The sequence below is a fragment of the Carcharodon carcharias genome, chromosome 3 (genome assembly GCF_017639515.1).
Source record: "Carcharodon carcharias isolate sCarCar2 chromosome 3, sCarCar2.pri, whole genome shotgun sequence".
Taxonomy (NCBI): domain Eukaryota; kingdom Metazoa; phylum Chordata; class Chondrichthyes; order Lamniformes; family Lamnidae; genus Carcharodon; species Carcharodon carcharias.
The window spans coordinates 149931717-149955288 of NC_054469.1; the positions used below are offsets into that span (position 1 = coordinate 149931717).

Genomic DNA, 23572 nt, shown 5'->3' on the forward strand with positions numbered 1-23572 from the left:
ATCCCTGGGAAGACTGAAGCCATTGTTCTCAGTCCCTGCTCCAAATACCGTTCCCTGGCCACTGACTCCATCCCTCTCTCTGGCAACTGAGATTAAGCTAGTCGTTCACAACCTTGGTGTCATTTGATCTCCAGGAGAGCTTCAAACTCATATTTTTGCCATCACTAAGACCACCTAATTCCACCTCTGTAACTTTGCCCACCTCAACCCATCTCCTTCTGAAATCCACATCCATGTCTTAGTTACCTCTAGACGCCACTGTTCCAATGCACTCCTGGCTGGTCTCCCATGTTCTATCCTTCATAAACTTGAAGTCATCAAAAACTCTGTCGACTGTGTCTTAACTCTCAGTAAGTCCCATTCTCCTATCACCCTGTATTCATTAACCTACACTGGTCAAGCAATGTATTGTCTTCAAATCCCACCATGACCCATCCCCTCCCTATCTTAGCAATCTCCCCAGCCCCACAACACTCCAACATATCTGCGCTCCTCTAATTCTGGCCTCTTCTGCATTCCCAATTTTAATTGCTCCACCATTAGTGGCCGTGCCTTCAGTTACCTAGGCCCCAAATGCTGGTGTACCCTCCCTGCACCTCTGTGCCTCCCCTTTAAGACACTCCTTAAAACCTACCTCTTTGACAAAGCTTTTGGTGAGCTAACCTAATATCTGCTAAAATGGCTCAGTGTCATACTTTGTTTTATTATGCTCCCAAGAAGCACCTTGGGATGTGGCATTACGTTAAAAGCATTAAATAAATATAATTTGTTGCTGCTGTATCTACATTTATGTCTAAATCATAGAGGTAGATTTTTATATACACATATAAATATAAACATTCATATATGATGAAAAGCAAGGAATCTGTGTAACCCCACTTGAAATAACCTTCCAGTCACAAATCAGACCTGTCGACCATCAACCTTTGGTTTCTACCAACTGAGTGAATTTTGGATTCAACTTGCCACTTTCCTTTGGATCCCATGGGCTTTTATTTATCCAACCAGTCTACCATATGGCACTTTATCAAAAGCCTTGCTAAAATCCATGTACATCAAACTAAGGGATAAATACCAACTTGTATTTATATAGTGTCTTATCCAATTCTCAGGACACCCTATGAAATTATTTACAGTATACTGGCTGTTATTTAAACAGATGTGTCAGCCCAAACTCAAGAAATGGAATGAATGACCAGTTCATTTGCTTTTGGTGGTGTTGACTGAGGGTTGGAATGCTGGCCAGGACACCAAGGCGAACTCCCTGCTCTAAATCAAAAAGTACCATGGGATTTTCCACATCCAGCTGGCTTGACATTTTATCTGAAAGAGTGCACTTTAACCATGCAGTATTGGACTAAAGTTTCAGCTTAGATTATGAGGTCAAAGGCAATTTTTCCCTTTTGTGCTTTGGCATTAATAACTGCCAGGGTGGCTGGAGAAAGAAAACCAAGTGTGGAGGATTACATGCCTGTAATGGTGCCTGCTGATTTTCCAGCTATTTATATTCAAGAAATCACCATTTCCTGAGTTGGGTGCGTGAGTGTTGCTAACTGAGCCATGTGGACACCAGAAAAGAATTATAACAGTATACAAGCTGACAGTAAAGCACAGTCAAGTCACAACAGATTTTCTAAACAATTGTAACGAACTTCATTGAAGTTGCTCTGAAAAGTAATAAATTCCTTTACACAGACACTGGTTTTGAAATTTTTAACTGTATACATGATCAAATTTAATGAATACTGGTAAGCTCTAAAGCAGCTTTAAGAATTTTGCACCAATGTAGAAGGCTAATCATGTCACGAAAGTGGATCACAGCCCCAAATTACTTACATACATATTGAACTTTTTAGGGGAGACGTGTGTTTTTTAAAACAGACATACAAGCAAAGACACTGAGCAAAAGCTGGCTGAGAATTTACAATAACCACTTCCAGCAAAATTCCCATGTAGATTATACTTGACTGACTAGTTCAGATAGAACATGGAATGTCGCACCTAAAAAGATATCAAGGCCTACTTCTGACAGAGACACTTGAAAGGAAGAGATGGAAGGCAAAAAACTGAACTTTAATCTCCTGTGGTTGCAGAGACAATGGAGACTGATTACCACACCTCAGCACACATCCAAAACCATCTCCTGTTGAGTTCTCTCTCAGATTGTGGAAATGATCTGAGTTGAAAAAAAACCAGACTCTGAATGAAGAACATTTTTCCCTTCCAGGAATACACAAGGAAATGGGTTAAAAATCTAGATGCCAACTTGATCTGTGTGTGCTAGTGTGCTGTAACAGCAGAAGGTGGTCAGCTAGGCACCCTTGCGGTTTGCAGGCAAAAGGCTATATCTCTCTCTCTGTTGCTGGAGGCAAGTCAGCAAAGATCCAATCAAGGAAAAGAAAATGGACAGCTTCTTCAGTCAAACTGCAGAACCATGTGTCTCCAAACCAATTGCTAAACTGCCAAAGTCAGCTCTACCGGAATTACCCAATTTATCGCATGCAACATTTCAGCCTCTACTCCTCACGGACTATAAAGACTGATATGTATATCTTTTTTAACTTTTATTTGGATTCAACTTCTCACTTCTGATCTATGTACATGTGTGTTGCATTTTTATTATTTTTCTCGGGTTTTTAGTAACTAATAACATTTTTTTTTGGCTCAAGAAAACATGGTTAAATTGGCTCCTTCTAAAACATAAATACATTTGGACTGAGAAAAGGTATCCACGAAGGAAGGGATCCTTTTTAAATTAACCTTGTTGCGACCAACCAAGGGGGATGAGTAACGAAGGGGAGCCAGCTCATTCCTCCTCACCCAGGAGCATAACAAAATTTCAGCAAGTTAACAAATTGGGAGACCTCGCCCGGGGACCAGTTGTAACAATCTCTAAACCATTCTTAACCAGCATTTTGAACATGAATGTATCCTCCTCACAATGTTCCAAGTTACATTTTGAAATTACAAATATAGAGACCATCAGAAATTTATATCTACTAAAATATCCTGGAATGGGAGAGAAGGGAAAAGATAATATATGTCAATACGATTTTCAAAGTATACAGTTGTACCTTTTGAAATGTTTCCTTTGAATTTTATTTATGTAACCAATAAATATCATAGGGTAGAATCTTCTTCCCCTACAGGTGGCAGGGATTGATACCCGATGCTTTCCCACCTCCATCAGAAGCTCCTGCCTCTCCTCTACTTGATACCTCAAGTTGTCAAACAAAGACCACTTAAGGGCCTCTTCCCAACTCTACTGCAATCTTCTCAGCTCCAGACAACTTGCTGACATGCGGCCTGTACAACCAGTTAAACTGTGCAGGCTGCATGTCAGCTGGAGCGAGGGGGCGGCGTCCACTAATCTGTACATGATTGAGAATATGGACATGGGCAAGGGGGGTGGCCACTGATAGCCACCACCCTGCACTTGCTGCCAACCCCCGTGGTGCTACTGCCCTCAACGTCCCTCACCCCATGAGACCCCCAACAACACTTAGCCTTTATCCTGGGTTGCTCCGTGATTCTAGGGCTCTGGGGGCAGGGGCGGGAGGTGTTGTTCCGGTAGCAGCCACGGCCTCTTCCGTGGCGCTGCTGAGTGCAAGTGCTGTCGGCCTCTGATTGGCTGGCAGTACGTCGTATTCTGGGGTCCTCAGTCAGGCGGAAGGTCTGCCACTGTCCACTCAACTGCCTGATGGGCAGAAGATACGGAGGGCCTTCCTCCTCCAGAGTGCAGGTGCCTTGCCACTTTATCAGGCAGCGCACAAGACACCCACTGAAAACGGAAGATTCTGCCCATTGGTTTTTTTTTTGAAGAACAGAGTTGAAACGGAGGCAAAGATTACAAAAATACAAAATTACATTACCCACCTCTCCTGTAGCATAGAAATCATTCTGCTGATATTCATAAAATATCTGGAAGAACTGGATAAGGGCACTGCAAAAAAAAAAGACATTTTAAATGATCCATTTTTGCCAATCCTGCAGCTGGACTTTTCATCCAACAACTCAACACAAAATTTGACTTTTTTTTAAGGTTATAACTGTAAACAAGCACAACATCTACAACACTGCTAGCAAAGCAATGCGATTTCACTACAGGTTTGAAAACAGTTGCCAGCTGAGTGCAATCATCCATTTATAGTTAATTATTGAAGTTGTCGCTAAAAAGTGGAATTAATTTTCCTTAGTTAAAGCAGCATGGGTAAAAGTGCAGCATCAAAGTGCATTAGAGGAAGTTACCAATCCTACACCCAATATAAACAACCTCATAAATTTGTCACCAGTGAAGGCTGAGAAAAGAATGTTTGCATTTTACTCACTTTGTTTTTGAAGAGCAAGTTCATGTGCAATGTTCTGAGCACATGGAGAATATAGAGGATAACACAGGTGAACCTAACTTTGGCTAGAAGATGGGGAAGTAGAACAGTATAAATCAAAGTCCACTACCTAAAGAGCCTATCCCCATTTTATGACAGATTTTCTGAAAATTTAATTAATAATGGTCTCTGAAATGCGAGTTTCACAAAGGCTTTATTCTATTAAGCCCCTTAGAAGTATCAGATTAGACTGGGGGACAGTTATGACCCCCAGCTGAACTCCAACAGCTTCCAAAGCAAACTGCTGTCTTCCTTCTGTGTGTATGTCTATGGGAGGAACCTGCCTATCTGGCCCTGTTGCTAGGCAACAACACTTTTTCTACTTGTGTGTTTACCTTTACTTATAGCAGTCGTAAGCTCATTAGAAATGCAAGCAGCCTTTTAAAGTGAAACTAAAACTCCATTTGACCTCTCTTAACACACAGATACAGAAATACAAATCAAACTTAAGCTTTAAAATTAAAACTCATTCCTAACAACCACAAATACATACTTAAACTATCTCTATTTCCTAATAGGGACCTTAAAGAATCAGTTTCTTCTTCAAGGTATTCATCAAGTACTAACTTCAGCACAACTATAGAAACAAATATGGGTTTAGAGGATGAGGAGGACTCATTAAAAAGATGTAAAGTAGAATTAATACATTTTTAAGCTGGGCACAAGGTCATGTGAGCTGGTGAGGTTGAAGACTCTTTCTTAGAAATTGATTTTGTACAGGAAACTAAGCTGTTTTAGACCAAGGTGGAGACAATAACGGTCAGCAATTACAGGAAAGAACATTTTACGTTTGATGCAAATTCTGAATTCAGCTCTAAAGAAAGAAATAATTAAGTATGGTAGAAAGAATTAACTTAAAAAGTGAAAGAGGTACGCAAGCGCATAGGCTGGAATAAACTCTGATCTAATTGTGAACAGACTTTGCTCTTTCTCCTAACAACAAGAATAGTATCAAAAGATGCAGATCGTCACAGCAACATAAATTGAAGAGGTCACATTGAGGGCATTTACTTAAGGAACAGGAAGTTAAATTTCTATTTGTTTAAAGTTTAAATATGCAAAAACAAATACAAAGAGGACTGACCTGTACAGGTCCCTTCCCACATCATCTTCATTCTGCGCATAGCCTTCATCCTGGTCAGTAAAGCTGAAGCCAGTGCCAACCTAGTGTCCAAGAATAATTAAATATTACCTCCATATGACATATACTGAAGTAAAATGGCACCAAGTACTCCCATTTCACCTGACAAAAATGAATTCTTGAGGCCTTAATTTTGTAAATGTTGAGTGACAATTGCCACTGCATAGTGCGCACAGTACAGAAACAGGCTGTTGAGCCCAACAGATCTACAGCTGCGTTTATGGCCAGAATTTCACACTCCCCCATCAGAGGGTTTTTAGACTGGAGGGGTGGTGGAGGGGGGAGTAGCGTGAAATTGAAAGGGTAGGACTCCCTCCTGGTTCCTGCCCGCCCACTTAAGGGTTGTTTCCTACCCAGCCTCAATTTTTAGGCTGCCAGGAGGATTGAACTTGCATGAGGGAAGGCCAAAAATCAACAGAATTACATCTCGGGCAGCATGGGGGAGGGTGACTCCATCAGAAGCCCCCTTCTGAAGTTGAGCGTTAAGGTCCGGTAGCCTCTGGACATCCCTCCCCCGACCAGCCCTTTTCCCAAGAGCCCAGTCACCCCCTTCACGCTCCCTCATGGCTTCCCTACCATTTCCGCTCTAGGACCCCCATGAACTTACCTAGGCCCCAGTGCCCAAATTTAGTCTCAAGTGTCCTCCTGCATTTTGTCTGCTGTCCACTGCAGGAACTGGAAAGCTGCCGGCCAATCAGATTGGAGTGGGGATGTGTTCCAGTTGAATCTTCAGATGGCGGGAAGTGAGACTCCACCATCTGAAAAATTCAGGCATATGTTCCACATGAGCTGCCTCTCACTTTACTACATTTCAACCTATCACCATGGCCTGAATTTCACACTTGCTGTGTGCGCCAAGTTGGCCAGAATGGAAGCGGATGTGGAATCCGCTCCTGGCTGCGGTCGTGTTGATAACACGATTTCATGCTGAATGGCCAATTAAGGCCAGCCCAGTGTGAAACGTGTCCTCTCAATGATCGGGAAGGGCCTGCCAGGGGTGGGAGCCTATCAGGTGCCGGGTACAATGGCGGGCACTTTAAAACTGGCAGAGGCAACTCCTGAAGGCTGCCGGGGAGAATCTTTGGAGTCTGTCCAAGAAACCATTTCATTCAAACAATGGCCTCACCAGCTGCTGGAAATGCCTGGCGGGAGGGCAAGTCGGGTGGGCACTCAGCACCCCGTTCCCTGGATGAGTGCCTCACAGTCCTTGTGGAGGAGGTCGGTGTCAGGCAGGACACTCTACTACCCAGGGATACAGGAGGAGTCCACCGCACCTGGCCAAAAAAAGCCTGGGAAGAGGTGGCAGCCGAGGTCAGCAGCCACAATGTTGGATGGCGCACACGGGTACAGTGCCATAAAGGTTCAACGATCTGCTGCGCTTGATAAGCATGAGTACCGAGTTGGCAAGGGTCAGTGTGGAGAAGTGTTAAGGGCTAGTCTTCCCCTCATGGAGCTCAGGGGTGTTAGAGTCTGAGTGCCAACAGTCACTGACACCAGCGCCGGCCAAGAGGGTGAGCACTGGCTGTATGGCCTGAGTGCCTTGTGGGTCGAGGGCCACAACTCGATGTGCCCTGCACGGTGCCCTGGGGGGGGGTCGTAGGGGGGAGGTGGTTTGCCAGGTTGCAATGTGGCTGTAGACAGAGAGAGGACAAATCAATGCTCCTCAGTCATTTCAGGAGAAGAGAAGCCATAATACCAATGAAAGAACTAAGAAAAACAAAGGCCCCCCCAAAATTCCTCATTCTGATGAGGTATGAAATGGATGTCTTGGAGCTGGAGAGCCACCACCTGCCTCAGTCAGCCGGCATGAAGAGGCAGGGGTCTCTGACGAAGGTAAGTGTGCAGTGCACAGAGGTGAGTGTGTCGGATTGTGCAAGAATTCTTGTGTAGTCTCATCATTAATGGGAGCCTCAAACCTAGAGTTCCCATTGATCATTGAAAGACTTTGGCACCAAATTGCAGATCTCCATTGTCTCACCAGGGTACCAGGCATGCATAGTGGCAGTGTGATGACTTTAACTAATGACATGTCATTGTTCTCCCCTAGAATCGCTAGCTCACCCACAAATGCAGGACCCTAAAGAGCCACCCTTGACGCCAGAGGAGCACTGGGCTTTAGAAACACCTACATCACACCCCCTCTCTGCACCAAGCACCAGTGCAGATACCGGCACCTTGGTGGGCATTATATCATTAGCTAAAATGTTGGGGCATAACGGTGAGGGCACTTCACACTCACCTGAGGAGCAGGCAGAGGCAAAGAGTGCCCAGGGTGCCAGCAACTGAAGGGCTGCTGAAGACCAGGATGATGCCAATTCAAAGGCAGATGATGAGCTTCTGGAGTCATCAATTAGGCGGCAGATGCTGGATGTCCAGCAGGATGTGCGGAAGGATCTGGCGGAGATCCATGAGGGTGTGCGTGCCATGGTCTCTGTTATAGAGGAGTCCATGCAGAGCATGAGCACTATGCTGCTCGTCATAAGTGAATGCGCTGCCTCTTCCATTGAGAGAGTGGTGACTCTCTGGAGAGGCAGCTCCAGGGACAGAGTGAGGGGTTCCTGAGGTTGCGCTCGGACCTGCAAGCCCTCACACGGGCAATGACCTCACGAGGTCAGTGCCAGTGTGGGAGATGGATGAGACACCCAGTATCCCAGCTAGGCGCCCATCCATCAATGGTGAGCAGGGAGGTCCAGGGTGACCTCATGTTGGCACACAAGCTGCTCATCATCTCTGCGGGCTCCCCTCAGGGCACTCTGGATTACATCAGCTGCTGCTTCTGCCTTCTTCAACTCTGAAGAAGTCATACAGACTCAAAACGTTAACTGTTTTCCCTCCACAGATGCTACTAGACCTGGGGAGTTTTTCCAGCATTTTCTGTTTTCGTTTCAGATTTCCAGCATCCGCAGTATTTTGCATTTATCTCAGTGTTTAATTCACTGCCAGGAATGCCTACCTCGAAGAAGTACTGCTTTTTTCTCTAACACCAGATATTGTTATGTTCATTTGATGTGAGTGCCAACATGATATAAATTTTGCTTTTGTCTTAAAGGTCTGAGTACGCTTCACTTGTTCTGTAGGCGCAGGGCACGCCAGTATCTCATGCTGGACATGAATGGCTCTAAACTCTACTGCACAGGCACTGAGTGGACTTTGGATTCAAAGGAAAGGCTCATTTCAAACAACCAGGATGGAGGCCGCACCTCTGGCATGAGGTGGAAGCAGGTCTTTGGCAGCCTAGTTGAAGAAATGTCGGATCAAGGCGTCCCTGGTGTCCCAGCCTCCCTGAAGGATACAGAGGCCTGCCTCCATGTCCTCACCATGCTCCTCTTCTGACTCACTACTGGATTCATCCTCTGTGGCCTGTGCAGCTGCCTCAAGATCCTCTTCCTCCCATGGATCCCCCTTGCCAGAGCCAGATTGTGGAGAGCACGGCATGCAACCACTATCAGTGACACCTGCACTGGAGGGTAACATAGTGCTCCCCCTGAATGGTCCAGGCATCGGAAGCGCATCTATGGCCCTCTCTATCAACGCCCTTGTGGGGGCATGGCTCCTATTATAACTCTACTCTGCCTCTGTTCTTAGGTGGCAGAGGTTTGTCATAAGCCACCTTTTCAATGGATAGCTCTTGTCACCCAGTAGCCATCCATCCAGTCGAGCTGGAGCAGTGAACAGCCTTGCCACTGGTGAATGCCTAAGGATGTAAACATCATTGGAGCTGCCAGGGCACCTTGCACAGATTTACAGAACCTGCATCTTGTGGTCACAAACTATCTGGATGTTCATTGAGTCAAAGCCCTTCCTGTTGACGAATGTGCCCGACTGACCCACTGGCGTCTTGACGGCTACACGTATGCAGCCGACGGCACCCTGGACGTGGGGGGAACCAGCAATCACTGCAAACCCTTTGGCTCACTCAACCTGACTGGCCTCGTCCGTACGGAAATGAATAAATATTATTATCCGCCTGAACAGAGCATCAGTCACCAGCTTAACGCAACCATGGACAGCTGATTGGGACATCCCACAAAGATCCCCCACTGACCCCTGGAAAGAGCCGGAGGCATAGAGGTTGAGGACCACTGATGTGCACAGTCACTGGCATGGGATGTCCACCCACACAGTCGGAGCTGATCTCAGGCCCATTTATCTGGCAAATGGAGGTCGCAGTCTCCCAGACAGGCACAGCCTCCTTCGACATTGCACCTCACACATGTTAAGGTAGCTGCATTGTTGCCTGTAAACCCCGGCAGCAGCATAGTGGCGTCTTCTGTGGCCTCTCATGCCTTTGACTTCCTGTTGGCCCTGAGCCCCTTGTATCTGTGCCCCTCCTCCCACAGGTCACTCCCCTGGAAGCTGCATAGGGACACCTGGCCTCCTCTCCCTTCGGCCCCTCTCTTCCTCCTTAGAGGAAGTATCACTGGCGGAGACCACATCCACATTGCCAGGGTAACAGAAGGATGTCTGATACCTGGAAGGGTCCACACGGTCAAAATCCTCCGGGGACCTTGGAAACACCAATGAGTCCTGAAATGAAGCCAAGAAATGCTAAAACTGAAGTTCAGAACAGAGATGAAGCTGTCAAGTTCAAATAAGCAACCAGCAGCAATAGGCTAAACTCCTCACTACTCACAATGGCAATGCTGCTGACCCTTTTCATCCCGCCCTTGGGTGAGGTTTTGTTAAAGGCGGGCTGCCCATGCTATGAGTGCAAAATCGCATGGGCACTATAAAATCGGGATCAATTGCCTTTTTAATGGTCTTAAGTGGCCCTTTAATTGTTGGTGGGTGCGCACGGATAAAGATTGCTCGCTTGTGGGATGACGTTGAGACACTTAACCCACGCCATCTTGCACTATTCATGCTCGGGTCGGGCATGCACCTACCTGCAAGATTTAAAATTCTGGCCCATATCTTTTTATTCCTTTCTCCCTCTTGCACCTATCTAACTTCCCCTTCATTTCATCAATGCCATTCACCTCAAATATTCTATGTGGTCGCAAGGTCCACATTCTAAGCCCGCTGAATAAAAAGCCATTACACATGGAATTTTTTTTAAAGAGATGTTTATGCTAATACATCTAATTGTGTGTCTTTGTCCTGTTGTCAATTTTTCCCATTATGAATTCCAATGCACACAGTAATAATGGAAACGACTTATTAAACTTGTCACATTTTAATTACAATCTCCACATGTGATGGACCTGTGGATCAGTTTTGCACCTCCCTGGTCCACAGCCTATGTTGCAGAGAAACCCCTATGCTTCAACCATCTTGGATTGTCTGCTTCCCAAATTGCCGTAAATTTTACTAATTGGTTGAAACTTCCCATGTGCAATGCCACAGAAGAGTCTCTCGTGTATTTATTTACTGAAATATATGCATTTATACATTTCCTGCTATTCTATTGCTTGTTTGTCTTTTCTACATACATGCATCTAAGTTGACAATAAATAAACGTTCAGGTTTCCCTTCCCAAATTATATTCTAATTATGATTTTGGTGACATATTTTAGAAGGGTTTTTGGTGATTTGGGATTTGACATCACTTCTTGTTAGGTGGTTGGCAAGAACCAGTAACATGCCAGATTCTTGACTCATACTGCTTCCAAGTACCAATTACAGTGCAACTTACAGCTGCAGAGGGGATTCCCTGCACCAGCACAACATGAAATTCGACATGACTCATAGTACTGAAATTTCTCATCAAATTTATACCACTGCCAAATATGGTGCAAAAATCACAGTTGAATCTAGCTCCATGTTAGCTGTATCACCTCTACTGAAATCCACCCAAAGATATAGTCTGGTATACAGTAATATTGTGCTGACTCCAATCTAAAGGTGTGTCAGGATCCAAAATGAGAGTTCTACATTACGGTTCTCAACTGAGAAGATTTCAGGGGCTTGAGTTGGTTTGACCCATTAGTAGTCTCTCCTGCTCCCCTACATATTGGGATTATTGGAATAGTCTCAGATACAAAGATTGTACATACACAGGTTCCCACTGTTGGACATCAATTGCAACATGGTTGGGCAAGTTCCCCAGCAAAACACTGGCTTCTACAGATTTATCTCCACATTTTCTTTGCTTCTCCGTTTATAGACATAACCCACTCAGTGCTTTTAATTATTAAACAAAATAGAGGGAATTAGAACTTCTCAAAACATGAATGGAGGGCAAGAAAAAATAGTGAGTTAGTCTGGTGTTGCATGAACTGAAGTAGCCCTCATTTCAACCCTTTGCTTTCACCTCCTGCAGTGTCATCCTGTGTGTGTAGGAAACAGGTTATATATTTTTTTCTTTATTCTTTCATGGGGTTTGGGCATTGCTGGTGAAGCCAGCATTTGTTGTCTATCCCTCATTGCCGTTAAGAGTCAACCATACTGTTGTGGGTCTGGAGTCACATATAGGCCAGACTAGGTAAGGACAGCAGATTTCCTTCGGCAAAGGAAATAGTGAACCAGATGGATTTTTACAACAATCAGTGATAGTTTCATGGTCACCATTATTAAGACTAGCTTTATACTCAAGATTTATTAATTAAATTTAAATTCCATCAGCTGCCATGGTGGGATTTGAACCCATGTCCCCACAGCATTAGTCTGGGCCTCTGGATTACTAATCCAGTGACATTACCACTATGCCGCCACCTCTCCTGGTTGAAAGGAGACTACCTTTTCACTCGATGGTGGTTGAGATGAGAACCCGGGTGCTAAAAATGGAGTATGTTACATGGTCTTGGAAGGAAGAAAGAGGTGTGGAGGCAGCAAGAAAAGGGACTTGCCAGTGTCTGGATTTTCAACAAGGCCATAACCCATGTATGGTATTGAAATAAGAGGAAACAGGGGCTTTGAGATTAACTGTAGCACGGCCTTCCCACCCTGCCAATTGAGGCTCTTAAGTGGAGCATTAGTGGCCATTTGAAGGCCTTATTCCTCTACTGCTAGTATTAACCCAGTAGCCAGAGGGGTACTCGCCACGCAGGGATCACGACAGGCAAACCTGTGCAGTGGGGTCCCTCATTCAAAGACATTCAGTGCTTGATCAAAGGACCTGCATCAGGAAGGGGGTGCCTGCTGAGAACGACCACCTGCCCTTACTGCCAAACACTCTCACCCGCAATCCCTACCCTGTGACCCCTCTCCCCATCCCCCCGCCATTCATCTCTGGCCTGGGATCCAGTGATGATACTTATGCTTGGGTGGGTGTCATACTAACAACAGCCCGGTGGGCAGGACTTCCACTCCTGGGTTCACTGGTCCTGGTGAAAGCTCTCCGCTGTCACGTTAAGTGCCTAGCTGGCACTTAATTCGGCAGGCCTTCCCTAACAAAAGGTGACGCAGGGCTCTCGCCATTAAATACTGCCCAGTATGTGGCAACCAGATTATGCACGCACACCTGGTACCCTGGCTTCCTCCACTAAGCATACATTTGGTATGCATTCCGAATCTGCTTGCGGAGTGTTGCTCCCAAACTCAAATAAAGCCAGAGAACCTTGCTTAGTGGAGACAGTATAATCTGATCAATCCAAGTGAAGGGTTTCATTACCACTGCCATGGGCAACTGCAAATGCTGAGGTCTGCAACTGATTATAAATTGTGCTTACGTAGACCTTGTGACAATCCTAATAGCCTGAGATTGTTCTAACATTTATTTTTATGCAGTTAATATAACATTAAATTCTGTATTACATGGGGGAAATGTCTCTTTCATAATTGTTGATAGAAATGAACAGTATTTTACAATTTACAGGAAGTACAAAATACCAAACCTCCATGCCACTGGGAAAAGTTTGAGGTTGGTGGGGTTTTGGCCGGGGGGGGGTGGGGGGGGGGGGGGGGGCAGATTGTGTGCAGGTATAAAGTAGAATGTATTAGCGAAAGTAGAAAGAGAGTCAACCAACAACCAACTGATGAAGAACGCTACTGTTCTGAAATCAGGATCAAAGAATTTTTACCTTGTACAGTATATATTTTTTGGTAAGTTTCCTTAAAGGCTTTATGAAATTCACCAAGTATTGGCGTGATAAAAGCAGATTTCCACTAGCATTGCTCACAGGTAGTCTGAGGATCTGGTGCAATACTGTAATATTTAACTACCAACCTGGTCAATTCCTTTAAGGGGAATGCTCAGGTCACCTCTATGGGGCAAGAAGTTCAAATAAATACTGAAGTAAATTAGACTCTAATGATTATTAATGATATTTGGAGAATTCTACAGGTTAGCAGCTATTTGGCTTCTATTTTTTGTTACCCTAAACACAAGATCCTTAATAAGACGAGGAACAGGCTTATTTAGAGATAAACAGATCTTTAAAAGGCAGGGATGTAGGTAGCAAAGGAAATGGGCGCAGGTGGTATAAAATTGGTCTTCGTTGATACCAGAAAACTGTTGTATACAATGGAAGAGAAAATCAGGCAAAATGTTAAAACTGGCTGCCAATTCATTATTGTCAGTTTTGCATTACTGCCAAAGGCCAATTTCATCCCAAGGTTTTATAAATAGGCAACTGAATGCTAAAGGAAGGAAAAAATGTTGAATTTGCACAAGACATTGACTGGACTACAGCTGGACCAGCATGGAGACCTTATTACCAAGAGGGTGCTAGAATCATGGAAAGGATACTGCAAAAATTCACCAGAATGACATAGTTGTTGAGAAAAGTTTTAAAAATTTGGACATCTTTCCACTGAAACAGGGAATTATCGTGTTCCATTTTGGGCGCTTCCTACTAATGTCAGGTTACCTGAAGATATTCTGTAAGGTACAGCAGCACTGGAAACTCCATAAAAGGTATTATACTCAGAAGTGTGCCTGTATTGTCCAACATCTAATTATATATCCTTTGTTCCCAGCCAGGGGAGAGCTATGATATTGATTTTCTCTCTAGTCAATGATTCACAAGTAGGCTTGCCCATACAAAACTGTCAAATCTCCTCCCCTTTAGTGTGTGAGTTTAAACACAATGGGGGAAATATTAGGTTGAAAACGGGCAAGGTGATCATGACGCACGATTAATGTGCACTTGCTTGCTCCGACGCAAGCAGCATGCAAACTTTGTACTGCCTGCTAATTTCACGATAGCAGTATGCAGCCTAGCACTAAACACATGGAGTAACTGGAGGAGCAGGAAGCCCAGGTTTTTGCAAGGCTAGCACTTAAAGCTAGGCTGCATCTGCGAGTTTGCTGCACGCAAAGTTGGCTGCAGCATTTCCTACATTACTACAGTGACTACACTTCTAAAAGTACACCATGGCTGTAAAGCACTTTGAGACATCCAGAGGTCATGAAAAGCACCATATGAATACAAGTCTTCCCTTCTTTCTTCTACAATTCAATCCCAATATGTGGAAGTGCGCCATTATGGATAGAACAGTTAAGCCATAGAAATTTGGGCATGGGTGTAGGGGCATTTTCTGCAACTGATTGGTGATGCCTGAGGTGCATCAGATATTGGGATTCGGCCTTCATTACCCTCAGACCAGTAAGATGTAGACTGTAAATAGGTGGCTTGCTGCAGTTTGAAGATCATGCTAATGCTGGCGTCACAGCAGTTCTCAGGAAAGTGATGAAGGGAGGCAACTGAGATGGAGAGCGATCAGATCAGGAGAAAGCAGTGGTCATGTGAGAGTTGGTTGTAGTGATCAGGGCCTAGATTTTCGGAGTTACAGAGACTCTGGGGACCTTTAAGAATGGTGGGCGGGACCCAGGTTCAGAAGGCCCACCCCCTTTGCTGACAGATCCTATTTTTGCCAAGGTATCGGGTGGGATGTGGCTCACACATGAAGGAAACCCGAATTCAGCAAAGTCACTTGAATTCAGTACTGAGTTCAAATAGACTCTATTTTCACTGGAGCAAGGGCCTTAAACCACAGTGTCAGAGTTACAAATTTTTAAGAATAGACATAAATGCTTGTGAAGGGCAAATAAGGTCTGTAGAACTGTCAAGATGTGGAGTTATTTAAATAGGTTATTTAAAAATTGAAAAAAACCACCTGTGTCTGAGAGTTGAAAGCATCTGTGCTAGCAGTTTCAATAGGTGCCTGTTGACATAGCCTTAAGTGCCATCATTATAGCATTGTTACTGCCTGGCCGTTTTCTACAACCCACCATTATCACAGTGGGGGAACTGTACGTTTAGTTTGACTGATAGCTATAAGAGGTTATTAAAAGATCAGCTGTCTTTGACATGGGGTTATCAGTACAAATGCTTGTTTTTATATGGGATTAAGTCCTTAGGTATTTAAATATATTGAATGGGCTTTCAGGAATGAGTGTTTTTTTTTTATAAAATGAAATCTGTAATAGATATTTAGAACCTTATTTTATTTTATCTCAGCATGGCTCCTGAGGTCTGCCAAATTGGATACTGGGTGAGTTGGCATAGGATGTAAGGGCTTAGGAAGGTGGGAGGGGAGGATGAGTTGGCATTAAGTTGGCATAAGGGCTATAAGGGGCCTTGGAGGCAGTTGGGTGCATTGGTTGGCATGAGTGGGAATGGGGAGTGGGTGGGGGGGGGAGCATGTGTGAGGGATGAGCTGAGAGGGCCTAATGTTTAAAGGAAACAACTGGGATGAAGGTGGGTCTTTTAACCAGTCTGACTCAGCCCTCTGCAGCTCCTGTTGCCACCTCTGCTCTGCGTCTGGGGCTGGTGGGCCCAAATCCATCCTGCACCTGCGACCCCACCTTTTCCTCCAAGGCAGATGAGGCGAGCTGGGAGATTTCCTGACTCTGAACATCCGCCTCAGGAATGAAAATTCAGGCTCAGGAATGGGATGAAGTGGTGTGGTGCTGATGATGGCGATAGGGCTGGCAGGGGACAGTATTAGACAGGACTCAGGTTCCTTCAATGCTGGATAAGGATGCTTGCTCCTCTCAGCTCTGTATTGAAGTAAACACATTGAAATAGTTTCTTTTTTGGCTGTGGCTTAACACGTGACCCCTTTAAGGGCCACCTGTAGCCCTGGCTTTCCTAACCAATCTTGCACTGGGGGCCTCAAACAAATAGTAGGTCCCCTATTTGCATCTGCAAAGGGATTAACAATTGCTGAGATAGACACAGGTTTCTGTAGCCAAGAGTGAGAGACCAGACGGTGGTGCTGCCTGCCCAATTACAGGGCTCGGGACATCTGTTCTGGGCTAGAGAGGAACTTGCAGTAGAAGGGGGAGGATCCAGTTGTCGTGGTCCACATAAGTACCAATGACATAGACAGGACTAGGAACGAGGTTCTGCTTAGGGAATATGAGCAGCTAGGAGCTAAATTAAAAAGTAGAACCTCAAAGATAATAATCTCTGGATTATTACCTGAACCAAGAGCAAATTGGCATAGGACAAATAAGATTAGAGGGTTGAATGCATGGCTAAAAGGTTGGTGTGGCAGAAGTGGGTTTCAATTCATGAGGCACTGGCATCAGTATTGGGAAAATGGGAGCTGTACCAATTGCACAGTCTTCATATGAACCATGCTAGGAACACTATGCTAGCAAGTGGTATGACTAGGGCACTAGAGGGGACTTTAAAGCTAAATAAGGGGTGGCGGTATAGTGGTATACAGTTGGGAGGGAGTTGTCCTGGGAGTCCTCAACATCGAATCCAACTCTATGAAGTCTCATGGCATCAGGTTAAACATGGGCAAGGAAACATCCTGCTGATTACCAAATACTGCCTTCCCTCAGATGATCAATCAGTACTCATTCTTGTTGAATACCAGTTGGGGAAGCACTGAGGGTGGCATGGGTGCAGAATGTACTCTGGGTGGCAGACTTCAATGTCCATCACCAAGAGTGGCTCGGTAGCACCACTACTGACTGAGCTGGCTGAGAGCTAAAGGACATAGCAGCTAGACTGGGTCTGTGGCAGGTGGTGAGGGAACCAACAAGAGGGAAAAACATACTTGACCTCATCCTCACCAACCTGCCTGCTGCAGTCGTTGCAGAGACGAAGTCTGGCTTCACATTGAGGATACCCTCCTTCATGTTGTGTGGCACTACCAACGTGCTAAAGGGGATAGATTTCAAACAGATCTAGCAACTCAAGACTGGGCATCCATGAGCTGCTGTGGGCCATCAGCAGCAGCAGCAGGATTGTATTCGAACACAATCTGTAACCACATGGCGCGGCATATCTCCCACTCTACCATTACCATCAAGCCAAGGGATCAACCCTGGTTCAATGAAGAGTGCAGGAGGGCATGCCAGGAACAGCACCAGGCATACCTAAAAATGAGGCGTCAACCTGGTGAAGCTATAACACAGGACTACTTGCGTGCCAAACAGCATAAGCAGTAAGTGACAGGCAGAGGTAAGCGATCCCACAACCAACGGATCAGATCTAAGCTCTGCAGTCCTGCCACATCCAGTCCTGAATCATGGTGGGCAATTAAACAACTCACTGGAGGAGGCGGCTCCATAAATATCCCCATCTTCAATAAGGAAGGAGCCCAGCACATCAGTGCAAAAGATAAGGCTGAAGCATTTGCTACAATCTTCAGCCAGGTGTGCCAAGTGGATGATCCATCTTGGCCTCCTCTGGAGGTCCCCAGCACCACAGATGCCAGTCTTCAGCCAATTCGTTTCAGCCCATGTGATATCAAGAAATGGCTTAAGGCACTGGATACTGCAAAGGCCATGGGGCCTGAAAATATTCCTGCAATAGTACTGAAGATTTGTGCTCCAGAACCTGCCACACCCTTAGCCAAGCTGTCCCAGTACAGCTACAACACTGGCATCTACCCAGCTATGTGGAAAATTGCCCACGTGTGTCCGGTACACACAAAGCAGGACAAATCCAAACCGCCCACTTACCATCCCATCAGCCTACTCTCGATTATCAGTAATGGAAGGAGTCACTAACATTGCTATCAAATGGCATTACTTAGCAATAACCTGCTCACTGACGCCCAATTTAGGTTCCGCCAGGACCACTCAGCTCCTGACCTCATTACAGTATTGGTTCAAACACAAACAAAAGAGCTGAACTCCAGAGGTGAGGAGAGAATGACTGCCCTTGACATCAATGCAGCATTTGACCAAGTGTGGCATCAAGGAGCCCTAACAAAACAGGAGTCAATGGGAATCAAGGGGAAAACTCTCCACTGGTTGGAGTCATACCTAGCACAAAGGAAGATGGTTGTGGTTGTTGGAGATCAGTCATCTCAGCTCCGGGACATCACAGCAGGAGTTCCTCAGGGTAGTGTCCTCGGCCCAACCATCTTCAGTTGTTTCAGCAATGACCTTCCTTCCTTCATAAGGTCAGAAATGGAGATGTTTGCTGATGATTGCACAGTGTTCAGCACCATCCGCGACTCAAGGTACTGAAGGAGTTCATGTCCCAATGCAGCAAGACCTGGACAATATCCAGGCTTAGGCTGACAAGTGGCAAGTAACATTTGCGCTACACAAGTACCAGGCAGTGACCATCTCCAACAAGAGAGAATCCAACCATCGCCCCTTGATGTTCAATGACATTACCATCACTGAATCCCCCACTATCAACATCCTGAAGGTTACCATTGACCAGAAACTGAACTGAACTAGCCATATAAATACTGTGGCGACAAGAGCAGGTCAGAGGCTAGGAGTCCTGTGGCGAGAAACTCACCTTCAGTATACCCAAAGCCTGTCCATCATCCACAAGACACAAGTTAGGAGTGTGATGGAATACTCCCCACTTGCCTGGATGAGTGCAGCTCCAACAACACTCAAGAAGCTGTCAAGCAGCCCACTTGATTGGCACCACATCAACAAATATTCACTCCCTCCATCACCGACACACAGTAGCAGCAGTGTGTACCATCTACAAGATGCACTGCAAGAATTCACCAAGGCTCCTTTGACAGCGCCTTCCAAACCCACAATCATTACCATCTAGAAGGACAAGGGCAGCAAACACATGGGAACACCACCACCTGGATGTTCCCCTCCAAGTCACACACCATTCTGACTTGGAATATATCAGCATTCCTTAACTGTTGCTGGGTCAAAATCCTGGAACTCCCTCCCTAACAGCACTGTGGGTGTACCTACATCACATGGACTACAGCAGTTCAAGAAAACAGCTCACCACCTTCTCAAGGGCAACTAGGGATGGGCAATAAATGCTGGCCGAGCCAGCGAAATCCACGTCCTATGAATGAATTAAATAAACAGGAAGTAGTAATGGTGGCTTGTGAGAAAGGTGCAGTGATAATCATGGGTGATTTCCATCTACATATAGATTTGTCAATCTGATTTGTCCGAGGTAGCCTGTAAAATGAGTTCATAAGAGTGTTTTCAGAACAGTTTCTTGAGCAACACATTATGGAGCCAACCAGAGGGCAGGTTATTCAAGACTTGGTAATGTGCAATGAGACAGGATTAACTAATGACTGCATAGTAAAGGAACCCCTAGGCTGCAGCGATCATAACATGATTGTGTTTCACATTCAGTTTGAGGGAGAAAATAGTCGGAATGGATTATTGCTTTAAACTTAAATAAAGGCAATTGTAAGGGTATGAGAAGAGAGCTGCCTAAAGTGAACTGGGAAAGGAAGTTAAAGGATAGGTCAGTAAAGATGTAGATGAAGACATTTTGAGATGTTTCGTAAAATTCAGCAAAGGCACATTTCAGTGAGAAAGAAAGACTCTAGGAGAAGGGTGTATCATTTGTGACTAACAAAGGAAGTTAAAGCTAGTATCAAATTGAAAGGAAAAGCGTACAATTCTGCAAAGATTAGTGGCAGGTCAGAAGATTGGGCAGAATATGAAAATCCTCAAACAATGACTGAAATAAAAACAAAAGAAGGGAAAAATTAGAGTATAACAGAAAACTAGCTAGAAATATGAAAACAGAAAGAGTTTCTAAAAATATTTTAAAAGGAAAAGAGTAATAGAGTGAACATTGGTCCTCTAGAGAGTGAGTCTGGGGAATATATAGTAGGAAATAAGGAAATGAGAATGCATTGAATAGATATTTTGTGTCTGTCTTCATGTAGAGAACACAAATAACATTGCAGAAATACTTGTAAATCAAGAGTTGAGAAGGGAGGAACCCAAAACAATTACAATCGCCAGGGAAAGGATACTGAGAAAATTATTAGAACTAAAGGTTGACATGTCCAGAGGTCCAGTTGGGCTTCATCCCAGGGTCTTAAAAGAAGTGACTACAGAGATAGTAGATGCATTGGTTTAATTTTCCGAATTCCCTGGAACCTGGAAAGGTCCTATCAGGTTGAAAAATAGCGAATCTAACTCCTCTATTCAAGAAAGAAGGGAGACAGAAAGCAGGAAACTGCAGGCCGTTTAACCTAACATCTGTCATAGGGGAAATGCTAAGGAGGTTAGCAAGGCACTTAGAAAATCTTAATGAAATAAGGCAGAGTCAACATGGTTTTGCGCAAGGGAAATCATGTTCAACTAATTCACTCAAGTTCTTCGAGGAAGTAACATGCAACATGAATAAAAAGGAAACCTGTAACTGTGCTGTACTTGGGTTTCCAAAAGGAATTTGAAAAGGTACCACATCAAAGGTTACTGCACAAATTAAGAGTTCACGTGTAGGGGTTAATATATTAACATGGATAGAGAGTTGGTTAGCTAACAGGAAACAGAATAGGGATAAATGGGTCATTTGATGTAACCAATGGAGTGCCACAGGGATCAGAGTACTGGGGCCTCACCTATTTACAATCTATGTCAATGGCTTGGATGAAAGGACTGAATATATGTTGCTTAATTTGCTGATGACACAAAGATAGATAGCAGGGTAAGTTGTGAAGAGGACATAATCTATCTACATCCCTTTGCCCTATATCCTTAAGTGAGTGGGCAAAGGTTTGGCAGGTGGAGTAAAATGTGAACTTGTCCACTTTGGCAGGAAGAATAAAAAGCAGTACATTATTTAAATGAAGATAGTTTGCATAACTCTGTGATACAGAGGGATCTGGGTGTCCTAGTACATGAATCTCAAAAAATTTATACGCAGGTGCAACAAATAATTAGGAAGGCAAATGGGATGTGGTCTTTTATTGCAAGGCGAAAGGAACATAAAAGGAGGGAAGTTTTGCTACAGTTGGACAGGGCGTTGGTGAAACCACAGCTAGAGTACGGTGTACAGTTTTGCTCTCCTTACTTCAGAAAGGATATAATTGCATTAGAAGCAGAGAAGGTTCACTCCACTGACTCCTGGGATGAAGGGGTTGTCTTATGAGGAAAGGTTGGATAGGTTTGGCCTGTATCCATTGGATTTTAGAAGAATGAGAGGTGATCTTATTGAAACATAGAAAATCCTGAGAGGACTGACAGGGTGGATACTGAAAGGATTTTTCCCCTTGTGGGAGACACTAGAGCTCAGACACAGTTTAAAAATAAAAGGTCTCCCATTTAAGACGGAGATGAAGAGAATTTTTTTCTCTCAGAGGGTCCTTAGTCTGTGGAATTCTTCTCCCCAGAGAGAAGAAGCAGGGGTCATTGAATATTTTTAAGGCTGAGTTAGATAGATTCTTGATTGACAAGGGAGTCAAAGGGTATGGGGAAAGTAGAAGCCACAATCAGATCAGCCATGGCAGAGCAGGCTCGAGAGGCTCAATGGCCTACTCCTGCTCTTAGCTCACATGTTCGTTTGGATGCTTCAGATGTAGGCATTGCAGGCCAATTTTTTGGCATTTACCTAAAGGCTGGTGGCGCATTTCTGGCCTATTATGAGTATATGCTTCCTGCCTACTAAATTGAAGGCTTAAGATGCCATTTAGCATCCACAAAACAGATGATGGAATTTCTAAGGCATGAGTGTAGATTCACCAACGTGTTGAAAGGATCTACAGAAAGAAAAAAGACATCAGATACTATGACTGATTCTACTGGAGCGTAAAAGGTTAAGAAATAATTCAATAGATGTCTTTAAAATTGTGAAACGTTTGGAAGCACAAACAGGGAACTTCTGGTTGGGGATTCAGTAATGAGTGGTCATCAATCATCGCTCAGTAAAGAGGTTAAGAGAAAATTCTTTGCATGGAAATGGAAACAGAGCAGATAGCTGCAACTGAACAGCTGGACCAGGCACAAGCATGATGGAACAAATGGTTTTGTTCAATGCTGCAATTTCTATGATTACTTCAACAACAGTTTCAGTGCATCTCAAACTCAGCAAAAAAAAAACAGCTGGAAATAACAGTCTTTTTTTCTCATTTTTGTTTTCAATTGTGTGTATGTAAAAGCAACAAACCACAATTGAACAAAGTGTAACATTGGCAGTGCAATGTAAGAGGCTTTTGTATAAACAGATGGAAGAGTATTGCAATTGAACAACAAAAGGGCAATATACTTGGCATTGCTTTTCGACAAAAATCCTTAAGCAGCAGAAGGAAGGCGAAAGAAAGAGAAACTCAGTCAGTAGTAAGGAAGTATTAAACCAATAAGTTATTGCAGAGATTGTATCTACACTTAAGTATACTACTTTTGATTCAACTACTGCTAACCCTTCTGATTTACTGCTGCATTAACATACTTAAAAAGGCATGTGATTTGACTTTGATAATAAGTGGAACCATTTCAAAACTCAAGTTCTTCAATTTTAAAATAGGGAATACTTGATGGAGAGCCATTGATAATATCTGCATGAAAGGGGCAACTGCATAATTCAAATGTTGGTTAAGATGTGTTGCACCAAATCACAAGCAAGAAATTCTAAGCTCAAATGCCTGCTAAAGAATATTTTATATGTACAAGTATGGGAAAAGTTTTCAGCTTGATTAATCAGGACCATTATAAGCACAGCAAGCATTTTGCTATCTCCCATGTCAAATTGGTTTTTCACTTCCCTCCTTAGCTCTGCTGAGAACCTACTTCACAGTTTCTGATCTCAGCCGTGGCCTTGCAAAGGGAGCCCTGTGAAAAGAAATGGTTCACCCACTTCAAAAAATTCATTACCAAGACTTGTCACAAATGAAAAGCAGGTACAAGTTTAACTAATGTATGTTTTAATTGTGAAGAGTGAAACCCAAGAGCTAAATTTTGTGGAGACGGCATAAGTCTCCTCACGGGGGCCAAAAGCAGGAGGTGATCCTG

The 23572-nt window shown here is 44.3% G+C and overlaps 1 protein-coding gene across 5 annotated transcripts in view; it reads right to left on the minus strand.

Annotated features, from left to right (window-relative positions):
• The window catches only part of cpvl (carboxypeptidase vitellogenic like), a 102893-nt gene that overhangs the window by 51744 nt on the left and 27577 nt on the right, over positions 1-23572 (minus strand). For all 5 annotated transcript variants that reach the window (XM_041185087.1, XM_041185085.1, XM_041185083.1 and 2 more), the window contains 2 exons: positions 5470-5549; positions 3877-3943 (listed from right to left, as the gene is read on the minus strand). In XM_041185087.1, the coding sequence (XP_041041021.1) occupies positions 3877-3943; positions 5470-5549 (147 nt within the window). The remainder of the gene's footprint in view (positions 1-3876; positions 3944-5469; positions 5550-23572) is intronic.